The following is a 17,866-nucleotide window of genomic DNA, read 5'->3' as shown; positions in this document are numbered from 1 at the left end:
TCAAAATGAACAATTTCTCGCTCGTCGTTCGATCATTCGCCGCGTTTACACGTACAATTATCGTTCGAATTCGATCGTTATCGCGGAAATTCGCACGATAATCGTTCCGTGTAAACCCAGCATAAGGCTGGGTTCACACTACATATATTTCAGTCAGTATTGTGGTCCTCATATTGCAACCAAAACCAGGAGTGGATTGAAAACACAGAAAGGATCTGTTCACACACTGGTGAAATTGAGTGGATGGCCGCCATATAACAGTAAATAACGGCCATTCTTTCAATATAACAGCCGTTGTTTTAAAATAACAGCAAATATTTGCCATTAAATGGCGGCCATCCACTCAATTTCAACATTGTGTGAACAGAGCCTTTCTGTGTTTTCAATCCACTCCTGGTTTTGGTTGCAATATGAGGACCACAATACTGACTGAAATATACGTAGTGTGAACCCAGCCTTAAGGTGAATGGCATAAAAACTACAATTGGTCTCAGAAAAACAAGTTCCTTTATATATATATATATAGAGAGAGAGAGAGAGAGAGAGAGAGAAATAGAGAGAGAGAGAGTTATAGCTTTTAGAAGATGGGAAGGGACAAAACGAAAATACAAACATTGAAATTAACTTGACTTTTAAGGGGTTAAATCTGACGTAATACAATGTGAAATGTTGGGAAGGGGATAAAGGGAAACAATCAGCAGGTTAGATAGATCTTACCTGTTACTATGTTCCTACTGCACAATAGACACTGAGGATGATAGTGAGTTTCTTACCTTCATCCTCTGAGCCATTTCCATGCTGGCCGGGGGCGGGCTGGATGGGTGCACCGGGGATGGTAATCCTGCCCCCAGTGCACAAAACTGCTTTATTAGCCTAGGGATTTGGTCAGATGTATCACTTGCTCATTTCTGTAGCTGAGATTTATCTCTGATGTTTATCCAATGCCCCCTACATATGACCCTCTCCTGCCCTGTCCCCTGCATATAACCCTGCCCCTGCATATCACCCTCCCCTGCATATAACCCCGCCCCTGCATATCACCCTCCCCTGCATATAACCCCGCCCCTGCATATAACCCCGCCCCTGCATATCACCCTCCCCTGCCCTGTCCCCTGTATATAACCCCGCCCCTGCATATCACCCTCCCCTGCCCTTTGCATATCACCCTCCCCTGCATATAACCCCGCCCCTGCATATCACCCTCCCCTGCATATAACCCCGCCCCTGCATATCACCCTCCCCTGCCCTCTGCATATAACCCCGCCCCTGCATATCACCCTCCCCTGCCCTCTGCATATAACCCCGCCCCTGCATATCACCCTCCCCTGCCCTCTGCATATCACCCTCCCCTGCCCTGCCCTCTGCATATCACCCGACCCTGCCCTCTGCATATCACCCTCCCCTGCCCTCTGCATATCACCCTCCCCTGCCCTCTGCATATCACCCTCCCCGGCCCTGCCCTCTGCATATCACCCTCCCCTGCCCTCTGCATATCACCCTCCCCTGCCCTCTGCATATCACCCTCCCCTGCCCTCTGTATATCACCCTCCCCTGCCCTCTGCATATCACCCTCCCCGGCCCTGCCCTCTGCATATCACCCTCCCCGGCCCTCTGCATATCACCCTCCCCGGCCCTGCCCTCTGCATATCACCCTCCCCTGCCCTCTGCATATCACCCTCCCCTGCCCTCTGCATATCACCCTCCCCTGCCCTCTGTATATCACCCTCCCCTGCCCTCTGCATATCACCCTCCCCGGCCCTGCCCTCTGCATATCACCCTCCCCTGCCCTCTGCATATCACCCTCCCCGACCCTGCCCTCTGCATATCACCCTCCCCTGCCCTGCCCTCTGCATATCATCCTCCCCTGCCCTCTGCATATCACCCTCCCCGACCCTGCCCTCTGCATATCACCCTCCCCTCCCCTGCCCTCTGCATATCATCCTCCCCTGCCCTCTGCATATCACCCTCCCCTGCCCTCTGCATATCACCCTCCCCGGCCCTGCCCTCTGCATATCACCCTCCCCTGCCCTCTGCATATCACCCTCCCCTGCCCTCTGCATATCACCCTCCCCTGCCCTGCCCTCTGCATATCATCCTCCCCTGCCCTCTGCATATCACCCTCCCCTGCCCTGCCCTCTGCATATCATCCTCCCCTGCCCTCTGCATATCACCCTCCCCGACCCTGCCCTCTGCATATCACCCTCCCCTCCCCTGCCCTCTGCATATCACCCTCCCCTGCCCTCTGTATATCACCCTCCCCTGCCCTCTGCATATCACCCTCCCCGGCCCTGCCCTCTGCATATCACCCTCCCCTGCCCTCTGCATATCACCCTCCCCTCCCCTGCCCTCTGCATATCACCCTCCCATGCCCTCTGCATATCACCCTTCCCTGCCCTCTGCATATCACCCTCCCCGACCCTGCCCTCTGCATATCACCCTCCCCTGCCCTCTGCATATCACCCTCCCCTGCCTTCTGCATATCACCCTCCCCTGCCCTCTGCATATCACCCTCCCCGGCCCTGCCCTCTGCATATCACCCTCCCCTGCCCTCTGCATATCACCCTCCCCTGCCCTCTGCATATCACCCTCCCCGGCCCTCTGCATATCACCCTCCCCTGCCCTGCCCTCTGCATATCACCCTCCCCTGCCCTCTGCATATCATCCTCCCCTGCCCTGCCCTCTGCATATCACCCTCCCCTGCCCTCTGCATATCACCCTCCCCGGCCCGGCCCTCTGCATATCATTCTCCCCTCCCCTGCCCTCTGCATATCACCCTCCCCGGCCCTGCCCTCTGCATATCACCCTCCCCTGCCCTCTGCATATCATCCTCCCCTGCCCTCTGCATATCACCCTCCCCGACCCTGCCCTCTGCATATCACCCTCCCATGCCCTCTGCATATCACCCTCCCCTCCCCTGCCCTCTGCATATCACCCTCCCCTGCCCTCTGCATATCATTCTCCCCTCCCCTGCCCTCTGCATATCACCCTCCCCTGCCCTCTGCATATCACCCTCCCCGACCCTGCCCTCTGCATATCATTCTCCCCTCCCCTGCCCTCTGCATATCACCCTCCCCTGCCCTCTGCATATCACCCTCCCCGACCCTGCCCTCTGCATATCACCCTCCCCGACCCTGCCCTCTGCATATCACCCTCCCCGGCCCTGTCCTCTGCATATCACCCTCCCCGGCCCTGTCCTCTGCATATCACCCTCCCCTGCCCTCTGCATATCACCCTCCCTGGCCCTGCCCTCTGCATATCATTCTCCCCTCCCCTGTCCTCTGCATATCAACCTCCCTTGCCCTGCCCTCTGCATATCACCCTCCCCTGCCCTCTGCATATCACCCTCCCCTGCCCTCTGCATATCACCCTCCCATGCCCTCTGCATATCACCCTCCCCTGCCCTATGTATATCACCCTCCCCTGCCCTCTGCATATCACCCTCCCCGGCCCTGCCCTCTGCATATCACCCTCCCCTGCCCTCTGCATATCACCCTCCCCTGCCCTCTGCATATCACCCTCCCCTGCCCTCTGCATATCACCCTCCCATGCCCTCTGCATATCACCCTTCCCTGCCCTCTGCATATCACCCTCCCCGACCCTGCCCTCTGCATATCACCCTCCCCTGCCCTCTGCATATCACCCTCCCCGGCCCTGCCCTCTGCATATCACCCTCCCCGACCCTGCCCTCTGCATATCACCCTCCCCTGCCCTCTGCATATCACCCTCCCCTCCCCTGCCCTCTGCATATCACCCTCCCCGGCCCTGCCCTCTGCATATCATTCTCCCCTCCCCTGCCCTCTGCATATCACCCTCCCCGGCCCTGCCCTCTGCATATCACCCTCCCATGCCCTCTGCATATCACCCTCCCCTGCCCTCTGCATATCACCCTCCCCTGCCCTCTGCATATCACCCTCCCCTGCCCTCTGCATATCACCCTCCCCTGCCCTCTGCATATCACCCTCCCCTGCCCTGTCCTCTGCATATCACCCTCCCCTGCCCTCTGCATATCATTCTCCCCTCCCCTGCCCTCTGCATATCACCCTCCCCTGCCCTGCCCTCTGCATATCACCCTCCCCTGCCCTGCCCTCTGCATATCACCCTCCCCGGCCCTGCCCTCTGCATATCACCCTCCCCGGCCCTGCCCTCTGCATATCACCCTCCCCGGCCCTGCCCTCTGCCTATCACCCTCCCCGGCCCTGCCCTCTGCATATCACCCTCCCCTGCCCTGCCCTCTGCATATCACCCTCCCCGGCCCTGCCCTCTGCATATCACCCTCCCTGGCCCTGCCCTCTGCATATCATTCTCCCTTCCCCTGTCCTCTGCATATCAACCTCCCTTGCACTGCCCTCTGCATATCACCCTCCCCTGCCCTCTGCATATCACCCTCCCCGGCCCTGCCCTCTGCATATCACCCTCCACGGCCCTGCCCTCTGCATATCACCCTCCCCTGCCCTCTGCATATCACCCTCCCCTCCCCTGCCCTCTGCATATCACCCTCCCCGGCCCTGCCCTCTGCATATCACCCTCCCCTCCCCTGCCCTCTGCATATTACCCTCTCCTGCCCTGCCCTCTGCATATCACCCTCCCCGGCCCTGCCCTCTGCATATCACCCTCCCCTGCCCTCTGCATATCACCCTCCCCGACCCTGCCCTCTGCATATCACCCTCCCCTGCCCTCTGCATATCACCCTCCCCTGCCCTGCCCTCTGCATATCACCCTCCCCGGCCCTGTCCTCTGCATATCACCCTCCCCTGCCCTGCCCTCTGCATATCACCCTCCCCTGCCCTGTCCTCTGCATATCACCCTCCCCTGCCCTCTGCATATCACCCTCCCCTGCCCTCTGCATATCACCCTCCCCTGCCCTCTGCATATCACCCTCCCCTGCCCTCTGCATATCACCCTCCCCTGCCCTCTGCATATCACCCTCCCCTGCCCTGCCCTCTGCATATCACCCTCCCCGACCCTGCATATCACCCTCCCCTGCCCTCTGCATATCACCCTCCCCTCCCCTCTGCATATCACCCTCCCCTGCCCTCTGCATATCACCCTCCCCTGCCCTCTGCATATCACCCTCCCCGGCCCTGCCCTCTGCATATCTTCCTCCCCGGCCCTGCCCTCTGCATATCACCCTCCCATCCCCTGCCCTCTGCATATCTTCCTCCCCGGCCCTGCCCTCTGCATATCACCCTCCCCTCCCCTGCCCTCTGCATATCACCCTCCCCTCCCCTGCCCTCTGCATATCTTCCTCCCCGGCCCTGCCCTCTGCATATCACCCTCCCCGACCCTGCCCTCTGCATATCACCCTCCCCTGCCCTCTGCATATCACCCTCCCCGGCCCTCTGCATATCACCCTCCCCTCCCCTGCCCTCTGCATATCACCCTCCCTCTCTTTCCTGGGAAAGATTGTGTTTCACATGCTGGTCAGTAGATAGAGCAATGTGCACTGAGGAGAGGAACAGGAGAGTGTTGTGTGGGAAGACAAAGGGGGAGATTTATCACAGGGTGTAAAATTTAGACTGGTGCAAACTGGCCACAGCAACCAATCACAGCTCAGCTTCCAGCTCTGGTGAAAGGAAAGAGGAGCTGTGATTGGTTGCTGTGGGCAGTTTGCACCAGTCTAAATTTTACACCCTTTGATAAATCTCCCCCAAAGAGTATTAAGACCGCAGGCATGCAGGTGTCACTGATTGGCTAGGGGGCATTCCTGAGTCGGGTTGTGATCTGGCAGGAGTGGGCGGTCCAGGAGCAGTGATGCAGAAGTGCGGGGGCGCGGGGATGGATGAGTGTAGATTCCTAATAACGTTCCCCCCACCTCCTGCCTGCAGTGTATTTTCTCCCTTAGGGTGCCTTCTAACACAATGGATCCAGTGTCAGTGCATCCCTATGCTGCCCCGCCACAGCCATTGATTGGCTGAGCGGAACTTCCTGCCGAGATCCCCCGAAGCAAGCCTGAGCGAAAAGCAGGTAATGTATGTCGGGTGGTTAACTTACATACACGCAGCGGGATGTCAATCCCACTCCGAGTATGTATTCTCATAAGGATGCACTGATGTGGCGTCCTACCACGAGTGTTTCTATTGTGTGTACCCTTCGCAAAAGCCTGTACTTATTGTACTTATGTGGTGATGAAGTTTCGCCACTAGATGTCACTGTGTTAGATATATGTGTTCAGATGCTGCACAGCTGAAGTGTGTAAAGGGTTATTGTTTGTTCGTATGTCACATGGATCTGTGAACCTATGGGAATCTTGTTTTCTTCTGTCCTCTCTTTTTATTTCTTCTATTGCACTCTTCACCCACTCACAGCGCACATTAGTCACACTGAGGAAGGAAGTCACATGGGTACAGGAAGTGTAAAGGTCCTTCGTGTTGGACATTGTAGAGGAAGGATGCAAGCTAGACAACTCTCTACAGTGGTCCTCTCTGGGCCCCAGCCCTCTGCCAGGTCCCCTACTCTGGTCAGTCTTAGGGCCCTATTCCACTGGACGATTATCGTTCAGATTATCTTTAAATCATTTGAATCTAAATGATAATTGTTTGGTTGAAATGCAGTTAACGATTAACGACCAAACGAGAAATTGTTGATCGCTTTATAAGACCTGGACCTATTTTTATCGTTGCTCGTTCGCAAAACGTTCGCAAATCGTTCGCATTGAATAAGACGTTGTTCGGTCGTTCGCAGTAGATTACGAACGCAAAAGAAAATAAATAGCAAAGAAAAAACTATCACAAATACGATTATAAGTAACGATTATCGTTCCATGGAAATTAGTGAACAATTTCAGGTCTTTCACAATAGCGGTCGTTTGAGATTGTTAATCGTTAACGATTATGCGAACGATAATCGTCCGTTGGAATAGGGCCCTTAGTCAGAACCCTGCATGGGTAGGAAACAAGACACAGCTCACAGTTTCTACTCGGTAATGCTACACAACACTATGCAGTGTTAAACCCCTTTCAAGAAAGGACAAGTCAGAGACAACCTCAACCCACGCCTTGGACTAGGAGAGTCACAGAGCAGGTAAGTATCCACAGACAGCAGTAAGCTAGGAACTGATCCAGATAGAGCAAAGTCGCAGTAAGCCTAGGAACTCTATCTCACAGCGCGGTTGTCAGCAGGAAACCATCAGCATTCTGCTCATCCCAGGTAACAAGGACTGGGGCCTGTGTCACCCTCTAGGACGGGTCCCCCAAATCTAGTGGGCATAAGGTGGTGCAAAGACCCAAAGGTCAATACACGGGCACAGGTGTTTTTCTTCTCTTCTATTAAGTATTCTTCTACCTCATCCTCCAACATCCTGGCAGAGCACAGTACTACTTGGGTTGAGACTCTGCTTCTTGTAACTCTCAAAACGCTACTCAGTCAGCACGACTGTACTCTCTACTGTATTCCTGTCACTGATCTGGTTGCTGTATTGTCAAGTGTTTGTCCACAAGTATTAGCAAGTGTATTATCAAGTGCTTTTTCAAGAGAAGCATATACTGTCAAAGCAAAGCTGTATAACTTGCTGCACACAAGTATTTCTTAAGGAAAAACAAGATTATTTATGATAAAGAGACTTTGTGATTCTTCATCTTGCACCAACACAGTATACACTACATCCTTGGGACACTTTCCCTTTCTGTGGGTCGCAGTTCTGATAGTCCGGGAGGGTCACCACTCCACTCCGGCCCACCGTGATATCATCCCAAGGGACCCCGTAGCAGCCCGGCAGGACACTGTCCACAGGGGAAAAGGGTAAAACAAGCTTTATAAAATAAAAGCAGGCGTGCCATCACACCTGTATGGCTACCTGGCACTGGCGTCATGAAATAACATCTTAAGGTCCGGCTGTATCTGGGCCAACCACCACCGGAGTGGCGTCACACCTGACCACCTAGCAAGTGACCGGCCGCTCCTCCGATATAACACCACCCCGGGCGTCACCACACTGACACTGCATCCGCAGCGGATCCAGTGTGTGAAGGCACGGGCACCTTACAGAGGTTTTCCAGGATAAACCAATAGATAGTCTATCCACCACCATAGTGGATCAGTGGGGGGCCAACCTCTGGCTCAGCTGAGATTTGTAGTACTTCCTGAAGGTTACAGCACTTTTACAATTGCTGAGAAATTCTGCTGAAATAAATCTTATCCATGTAATGAAAGGTTTCCACTATGTCCACTGTGCCAATCCCTTCACGATCTGAAAAGAATCGTCATCGCTTAGGGCCCTAATCCACTGGACGATTATCGTTCAGATTATCGTTAAATCGTTCGAATCTAAACAATAATCATTCGGTTGAAATGCAGTTAACGATTAATGACCGAACGAGAAATCGTTGATCGCTTTATAAGACCTGGACCTATTTTTATCGTTGCTCGTTCGCAAAACGTTCGTGTGGAATAAGACGTCGTTTGGTCGTTTGCAGTAGATACGAACGCAATAGCGAAGAAAAAACGATCGCAAATACGATCATAAGTAACGATTATCGTTCCATGGAAATGAGCGAACAATTTCAGGTCTTTCGCAATAGCAGTCGTTTGAGATCGTTAATCGTTAACGAATATGCGAACGATAATCGTCCGGTGGAATAAGGCCCTTACTCTTTTGGTCATGTGATGAGTGTGGATCGGGCAAAAGTCTTTATGGAGAATAAGAAAACTTCTGAATAACTTCCATGAACTCTATTGTTTGGCCTCCTAGAAAGTAACAAGATGCCAGTGTGACCCATGCGATAGAATGTAAAGCAATGTCTGTGTCATAGAGACCCCCGGGATCCAGACACTTGTAGATATACCATCCCCCCCCGCTGGGCCAGGATCAGTAGTACCAGTGACATTTATCGGATTACGCTGAATATAACTTTATTATAATTTCGGCTTTGAGTAACTCATGGGTCGGTATACTGATATTCCGCAGATTTCTATAATGAACAGCAGTGGTCCGATGACTTCACATCATTAACCACAACACGCGCCATAAATTCATTCTCTGACAATTTCAGGCTTATGCACCTTGGATACTCAGTGCAATAAAGAGACATTTAAGCTGAAGTCAGCTGGATAAGCAGGAGGCGCTTTCCTCCTACAATCACCTGCTATCCCCTCCATTATACCATTCAGCGCTGTAGATGATTAATTCACCCGCTACAACAAATATCCAGCTACACCCGAGGCATAAAAAGGCAATTTCAAGTTTTGGAGCATCATATGTTATTAGAAGCACTATACAAATAAATCTCCAGTCTTCCAGTACTTATCAGCCGATGTATGTCCTGCAGGAAGTGGCGTATTCTCTCCAGTGTGACACAGTGCTCTCTGCTGCCACCTCTGTCTATGTCAGGAACTGTCCAGAGCAGCAGCAAATCCCCACTTCGTTTTTGAAAAAATGGATGGAAAAACAGATGCAATTCTGTACAATGCGTTTGGATCTGTTTCTCTATTGACTTCCATTATTTAAAAAAAGCTGATCAAAACGGATGCGTTGTTTTTTTTAGCGTACACAAATCAACCACATTTTTTGTACGCTATAAAAACACCAGTTTTCATCTGTTTTTTTTTTTTTTTTTTTTTTATGAAAGTCACAGAATTGTATCTGTTTTTCTAGGAAGAGAATGGCCTGCAAAAACATAGTGTGAACGCAGCCTAAGACCAGCATAGGAGATAAATCCCCCCAAGTGTCCACCTGAGCAGCAGACATGCCACGTCCTGGTACGATTATATATGATTTCCCATCCTAGGTCACTTTCTCTTCCTTGGACTCCAACTAAAGTAACAACATGAAGTTCTGATGACGTTGTATGTACAGTCCCCATGGCAGATAGTATACAATTTCTGCCCAGCATCAGCACCTTGTGTGCCGGGTCATGAACGGCCTTTGGGTCCCATGAACTATGAGGCCCATTTGCATCTGATACCACTGCAACAGCTGTAACTGCATCTCTTGTGTGTAATGTGTATCTGTATGTGTATATATGTGTATCCGTATGTGTATATATGTGTAATGTGTATCTGTATGTGTATATATGTGTAATGTGTATCTGTATGTGTATATATGTGTAATGTGTATCTGTATGTGTATAACTATGTGTAATGTGTATCTGTATGTGTATATATGTGTAATGTGTATCTGTATGTGTAATGTGTATCTGTATGTGTATATATGTGTGATGTGTATCTGTATGTGTATATATGTGTAATGTGTATCTGTATGTGTATATATGTGTAATGTGTATCTGTATGTGTATATATGTGTAATGTGTATCCGTATGTGTATATATGTGTAATGTGTATCTGTATGTGTAATGTGTATCTGTATGTGTATATATGTGTAATGTGTATCTGTATGTGTATATATGTGTAATGTGTATCTGTATGTGTATAACTGTATGTGTATATATGTGTAATGTGTATCTGTATGTGTATATATGTGTAATATGTATCTGTATGTGTATAACTATGTGTAATGTGTATCTGTATGTGTATATATGTGTGATGTGTATCTATCTGTATAACTGTATGTGTAATGTGTATCTGTATGTGTATATATGTGTAATGTGTATATGTATGTGTATAACTGTATGTGTAATGTGTATCTGTATGTGTAATGTGTATCTGTATGTGTATATGTGTGTAATGTGTATCTGTATGTGTATAACTGTATGTGTATATATGTGTAATGTGTATCTGTATGTGTATAACTGTATGTGTAATGTGTATCTGTATGTGTATATATGTGTAATGTGTATCTGTATGTGTATAACTGTATGTGTAATGTGTATCTGTATGTGTATATATGTGTAATGTGTATCTGTATGTGTATAACTGTATGTGTAATGTGTATCTGTATGTGTATATATGTGTAATGTGTATCTGTATGTGTATAACTGTATGTGTAATGTGTATCTGTATGTGTATATATGTGTAATGTGTACCTGTATGTGTATATATGTGTGTGTGATGTATGTATATAGTGTCCCACTACGTGTTTTCTTTCTTCTTACACTTGGTAAAAGTGTCTCACTCTAGTGTCACAGGTTAGGACAGGAGGCCGCTGTTGCTTACGCCAACCACTAGATGTCACTCTCTCACAGCACAGCTGCAGATGACACTAGGTTTAGTTCCACATACTCTTCCTCTCTTGTAATAACTTCCCTTTAGCTTGGAGTTAGTGCCTGGCTACAGGCCGGGCAGGACGTGTGGATAGTTTCTTCCAGACCAGCTAGTTACCCACCACCATGGGTTGCTAGACCAGACCCCAGGGAAGCCGGAGACAAGGGAGGCTTACCCCTTGCCTACGCCGTGGATTCATCTAGAAACACAGGAGAGTCGACCACCGCAGAGAAAAGGGACAGATTCTCAACAGTGGAGCTGCAGTAGAGCACAGTGCCAGAAGGCCGCTCTCTACTGACAGACACTCAGTTAGTAGGAAGGACACTACAAGCCAGCTCCACCCAGAGCAGGAACCTGGGACTCGTACTACCCCAGAAGACGGGTCACCTGACACTGTGGGGCAGAAGGCGGTTAGGTGAGATAACTGGGACTCATCCATACGTGAGTACGAGGATTTCTTCAACACTACAGAGACACTTCATCGCATCCCAACAGAGTACATAGTACATTAGGCAAGGAACCTCCTATCCAGTCTTCTCTCCTCATAATAATAAAGTGACTAATAATTTATAAGGGTAATATTGGACTGTATCACTGTATCTGTGGTGACACCTATACAAAGTATCATGATGCAGCGTTCAGGAGTTCAGCTCTGAAGGTATTGCATGTTTTTATTTACAGGTGAATTAGAATCTTGTCAATCTCAATGTGGCAGACGCCTCCAGAACTGCTCCTGCCATGGAAGCTGCGGGAATCTGGGCGACTGCTGTACAGATTACCGGAAACTATGTCTGCAGATCTCCCCGCACTCAGGGAGTTTAATGGGAGGGAAAGATTTCACTATTCTAGATGTAGAGTTTCATCCATCTGCAAATCTGACCTGCAGGTAAGTGGGAAAATAACACTAACGCACTAAGGCTATGGTCACACACTGGACTTATGGAAAGAACGGACGTTGTTTAGCTATGGCTGTTGAAATGTTCATGACAATTATTTCCGGCTGTTGTCCATAGACTTTAATGCAATTTTTAATTTAAAACAACGGCCGTTGTTTTGAGTGCAAAATGACAATTGTAATGTAGTGGGAACATGGTCTTAGGCTATGTTCTTGTCTTTAAAAAATGGACTGTATTAAATGCTATGGAAACAGCGGCCATTGTTTTCACACAATATTGAACAACGTCCGTTATTTGGCACAGTGCAGAATTAATTGACATGTCAATTATTTCTGGTTGCTAGAGTATGAACAACGCCCGTTGTTCCAGCTTTGTTCATACACTGTATGGCCTTTCTGACGGCCGTACATTGCATACAGTTCTATGGTGAGTTGAATTCCAGGTACACCCAAATATGCCAGCAATCCAAATAAAATAAAATGATGTTCTTGCAGCCGATATGGCAGGATCAGCCAGGGAACATGTCAAACAACGGACGCTGTTTTTACTAAATGTAAACAAAGCCTTAAAGTGATTTTATATACTGAACTTTTTTTTTTTTATCTAAATTGGTCAACATTTGTTTGCTGCTTAGTTTATAAGTAGAGATGAGTGAAGTGGGATCCGTTAGGGTTGGTTTGAATCAGAACAATCGGCTTTTGAATACCGCTGTCTGCCCGCTTGGTATAGAAGGTGGCATTGGCAGCTCTCCCAGGATGCGGACATGCAGCTCTCCCAGGATGTGGTCACGAAGCTCTCCTAGGATGTGCACATGCAGCTTTCACAGGATGCGGACATGCAGCTTTCACAGGATGCGGACATGCAGCTTTCACAGGATGCAGACACGACGCTCTCCCAAGATGTGGACACAAAGCTCTCCCAGAATGCGAACATGCAGCTCACCTAGGATGCAGACATGCAGCTGACCCAGGATGCAGACATGCAGCTGACCCAGGATAAAGACATGCAGCTGACGCAGGATGCAGACATGCAGCTCTCCCAGGATACAAACATGTATGCGGCCCTAAAGCCCAGGGATGCAGCCAACCAGCTCTCCCAGGATGCGGCCATGCAGATCTCCTAGGGTGCGGACATGTCGCTCTCCCAGGATGTGGACATGCAGTTCTTCCAGAATGCGAACATGCAGCTCTCCCTGGATGCGGATACGATGCTTTCCCACGATGCGGACATGCAGCTCTCCCAAGATGCGGACATGCCGCTCTCCCAGAATGAGGACATGCAGCTGACCCAGGATGCAAACATACAGCTGACCCAGAATGCAAACATGCAGCTCTCCCAGGATATGAACATGTAGCTCTACCAGGATGCGGCCATGCAGCTCGCCTAGGGTGCGGACATGATGCTCTCCCAGAATGAGGACATGCAGCTGACCCAGGATGCAAACATACAGCTCTCCCAGAATGCAAACATGCAGCTTTCCCAGAATGCGAACATGCAGCTCTCCCAGAATGCAAACATGCAGCTCTCCCAGAATGCAAACATGCAGCTCTCCCAGAATGCAAACATGCAGCTCTCCCAAAATGTGGACATGCAGCTCTCCCAGGATGCGTTCATGTAGCTCTCCTAGGATGCGGTCATGCAGCTCACCCAAGATGCAGACATGCAGCTTTTTCAGCTGCATGTAGATAGTAATAATGCAAGCTATTGTTCTCAGTCAGATGAAGTACTGTCACACCCTTATTACAGTATCATGGGACCAGTATCCTTTGTGTGAGCTCTGTGAGACAATGTCAGTTCTCCAGGTGAGATTGGTCAATAGTGCACTGATACATTGAAACAAACCACATGCATCAAGAGACCTGAATCAGGGCAGACAATGTTTCCATTCACTGACAGCAAACTGGAAACGTGAAAATGCTAAATAAGAAACACATAGGGGGAGATTTATGAAAGGGGGTAAGTATGCACTTGGTGTAAACTGCCCACATCAGCCAATCACAGCTCAGCTTTCAGCTCTAGTAGAATATAAGAGGAGCTGTGATTGGCTGCTGTGGGCACACCAGGTGTATATTGACTCCCTTTCATAAATCTCCCAATATCTCCATTCACTTACACACGGATACAGAGTTTATACACGGTACATCCCACTCCTGGCCCGTACAGCAGACTGGACTCCATTACCATTGCACAGAATAGAGGCCGGTCTGACAGGCTGCGATTTCATTGCACAGAATGCAGAATCTGCAGCCACTGAATTAATCAGAAAATATTCGGAAAAATTAGAAAAAGCAGTCGGAGGGGTTAAAGAAATCTCAGTGTCCGGGCTCCAGCAGTGCGGCCAGATCCCAGATCCCTTCTCATGCCCGATCCTTCCCGACATCATAAACTAACGGACATTGTTCTCTACCAACAGATTCAACAATGAAACCGATACTCAGGGTTATGTGGACGGCTCGGGGCGCGCTCACTGCATCTCTCCACTGCTATTCCAGACCGGCCATGTCCCATTTATACTGGTATTCAGCGCAGCACCCAGTTCATTCCCATCTGGAACATGGCTCGCAGGTGAGATGGAAGAGGAGGACTGGTATACAGAGATAAAAAGTGCAGGGATACTACCCCCATATACAGGGGATACTACCCTCATATACAGGGGATACTACCCTCATATACAGGGGATACTACCCTCATATACAGGGGATACTACCCTCATATACAGGGGATACTACCCTCATATACAGGGGATACTAACCTCATATACAGGGGATACTACCCTCATATACAGGGGATACTACCCTCATATACAGGGGATACTACCCTCATATACAGGGGATACTACCCTCATATACAGGGGATACTACCCTCATATACAGGGGATACTACCCTCATATACAGGGGATACTACCCTCATATACAGGGGATACTACCCTCATATACAGGGGATACTACCCTCATATACAGGGGATACTACCCTCATAGTCAGGGGATACTACCCTCATATACAGGTGATACTACCCTCATATACAGGTCATACTACCCTCATATACAGGTGATACTACCCTCATATACAGGGGATACTACCCTCATATACAGGTGATACTACCCTCATATACAGGTGATACTACCCTCATATACAGGGGATACTACCCTCATATACAGGGGATACTACCCTCATATACAGGGGATACTACCCTCATATACAGGGAATACTACCCTCATAGTCAGGGGATACTACCCTCATATACAGGTCATACTACCCTCATATACAGGTGATACTACCCTCATATACAGGGGATACTACCCTCATATACAGGTGATACTACCCTCATATACAGGTGATACTACCCTCATATACAGGGGATACTACCCTCATATACAGGGGATACTACCCTCATATACAGGGGATACTATCCTCATATACAGGTCATACTACCCTCATATACAGGTGATACTACCCTCATATACAGGTGATACTACCCTCATATACAGGTGATACTACCCTCATATACAGGTGATACTACCCTCATATACAGGTGATACTACCCTCATATACAGGGGATACTACCCTCATATACAGGTGATACTACCCTCATATACAGGGGATACTACCCTCATATACAGGGGATACTACCCTCATATACAGGGGATACTACCCTCATATACAGGGGATACTACCCTCATATACAGGGGATACTACCCTCATAGTCAGGGAATACTACCCTCATATACAGGGGATACTACCCTCATAGTCAGGGAATACTACCCTCATATACAGGGGAGACTGCTAGGATAACCCCACTACAGCGTGTCGGTGCTGAACTCTGAAATAACTGTACGGACAACTATTCCAACTTAAGTGGACGGGGTCGGCCACAGCTTTATTAACCAAATTTTGTAACAACAGAACGGTCTTCTTTGGGGTTGTGCCAGCCGTCGGAAGGCCGACGGGCACTGCCACCTTGCTCTCTTCTGTTCATTCTCCGCCAGCTGTGACTTATATGTACCATAAACCAACATATACCGAAACACACCACCGCTTTGCGGACAACACTGCATCTTGAACTGTCTTTTACACAGGGAGGGAGGGAGGGACAACTCCTTGCTGGAAACCGGGAAAGAGGGTGAGCCCGCCCCTTACCAGCCTTATATACCCCATAAACTCCTCCTGCTAACCTGCCTCTTCCTGCCAACCTCTTCTCCTCCCCTTAACGACCAGAAATCCCAACCTCCCACAGTTAACCCGTTCACACCCCTCACACAGCACATTAACCCCTTGCTCTCCCAACCGCCCCAGCAGTCCAAGACACCATGCCTTATACAGGCTGGCGTCTACCATACTACCCTAATATACAGGGGATACTACCCTCATATACAGGGGATACTACCCTCATAGGGGATACTACCCTCATATACAGGGGATACTACCCTCAGTCAGGGGATACTACCCTCATATACAGGGGATACTACCCTCATATACAGGGGATACTACCCTCATATACAGGGGATACTAACCTCATATACAGGGGATACTACCCTCATATACAGGGGATACTAACCTCATATACAGGGGATACTACCCTTATATACAGGGGATACTACCCTCATATACAGGGGATACTACCCTCATAGGGGATACTACCCTCATATACAGGGGATACTACCCTCATATACAGGGGATACTACCCTCATATACAGGGGATACTACCCTCATATACAGGGGATACTACCCTCATATACAGGGGATACTACCCCCATATACAGGGGATACTACCCTCAGTCAGGGGATACTACCCTCATATACAGGGGATACTACCCTCATATACAGGGGATACTACCCTCATATACAGGGGATACTACCCTCATATACAGGGGATACTAACCTCATATACAGGGGATACTACCCTTATATACAGGGGATACTACCCTCATATACAGGGGATACTACCCTCATAGTCAGGGGATACTACCCTCATATACAGGGGATACTACCCTCATATACAGGGGATACTACTCTAATATACAGGGGATACTACCCTCATATACAGGGGATACTAACCTCATATACAGGGGATACTACCCTCATATACAGGGGATACTACTCTCATATACAGGGGATACTACCCTCATATACAGGGGATACTACCCTCATATACAGGGGATACTACTCTAATATACAGGGGATACTACCCTCATATACAGGGGATACTAACCTCATATACAGGGGATACTATCCTCATATACAGGGGATACTACCCCCATATACAGGGGATACTACCCCCATATACAGGGGATACTACCCTCATATACAGGGGATACTACCCTCATATACAGGGGATACTACCCCCATATACAGGGGATACTACCCTCATATACAGGGGATACTACTCTCATATACAGGGGATACTACCCTCATATACAGGGGATACTACCCTCATATACAGGGGATACTACTCTAATATACAGGGGATACTACCCTCATATACAGGGGATACTAACCTCATATACAGGGGATACTATCCTCATATACAGGGGATACTACCCCCATATACAGGGGATACTACCCCCATATACAGGGGATACTACCCTCATATACAGGGGATACTACCCTCATATACAGGGGATACTACCCCCATATACAGGGGATACTACCCTCATATACAGGGGATACTACTCTCATATACAGGGGATACTACCCTCATATACAGGGGATACTACTCTAATATACAGGGGATACTACCCTCATATACAGGGGATACTAACCTCATATACAGGGGATACTATCCTCATATACAGGGGATACTACCCCCATATACAGGGGATACTACCCCCATATACAGGGGATACTACCCTCATATACAGGGGATACTACCCTCATA

General features: G+C 49.1%; 1 protein-coding gene across 1 annotated transcript in view; it reads left to right on the top strand.

Moving 5' to 3' along the window:
• Positions 1–17,866, top strand: part of SUSD2 (sushi domain containing 2) — a 148,600-nt gene that overhangs the window by 31,965 nt on the left and 98,769 nt on the right. The window contains exons 2-3 of the mRNA XM_069960730.1: positions 11,776–11,980; positions 14,404–14,555. Coding sequence (XP_069816831.1) covers positions 11,776–11,980; positions 14,404–14,555 — 357 coding nt within the window. The remainder of the gene's footprint in view (positions 1–11,775; positions 11,981–14,403; positions 14,556–17,866) is intronic.

Source organism: Dendropsophus ebraccatus, chromosome 3 (genome assembly GCF_027789765.1).
Source record: "Dendropsophus ebraccatus isolate aDenEbr1 chromosome 3, aDenEbr1.pat, whole genome shotgun sequence".
NCBI classification, from domain to species: Eukaryota; Metazoa; Chordata; class Amphibia; order Anura; family Hylidae; genus Dendropsophus; species Dendropsophus ebraccatus.
This window is presented reverse-complemented; position numbering and strand designations above follow the sequence as displayed.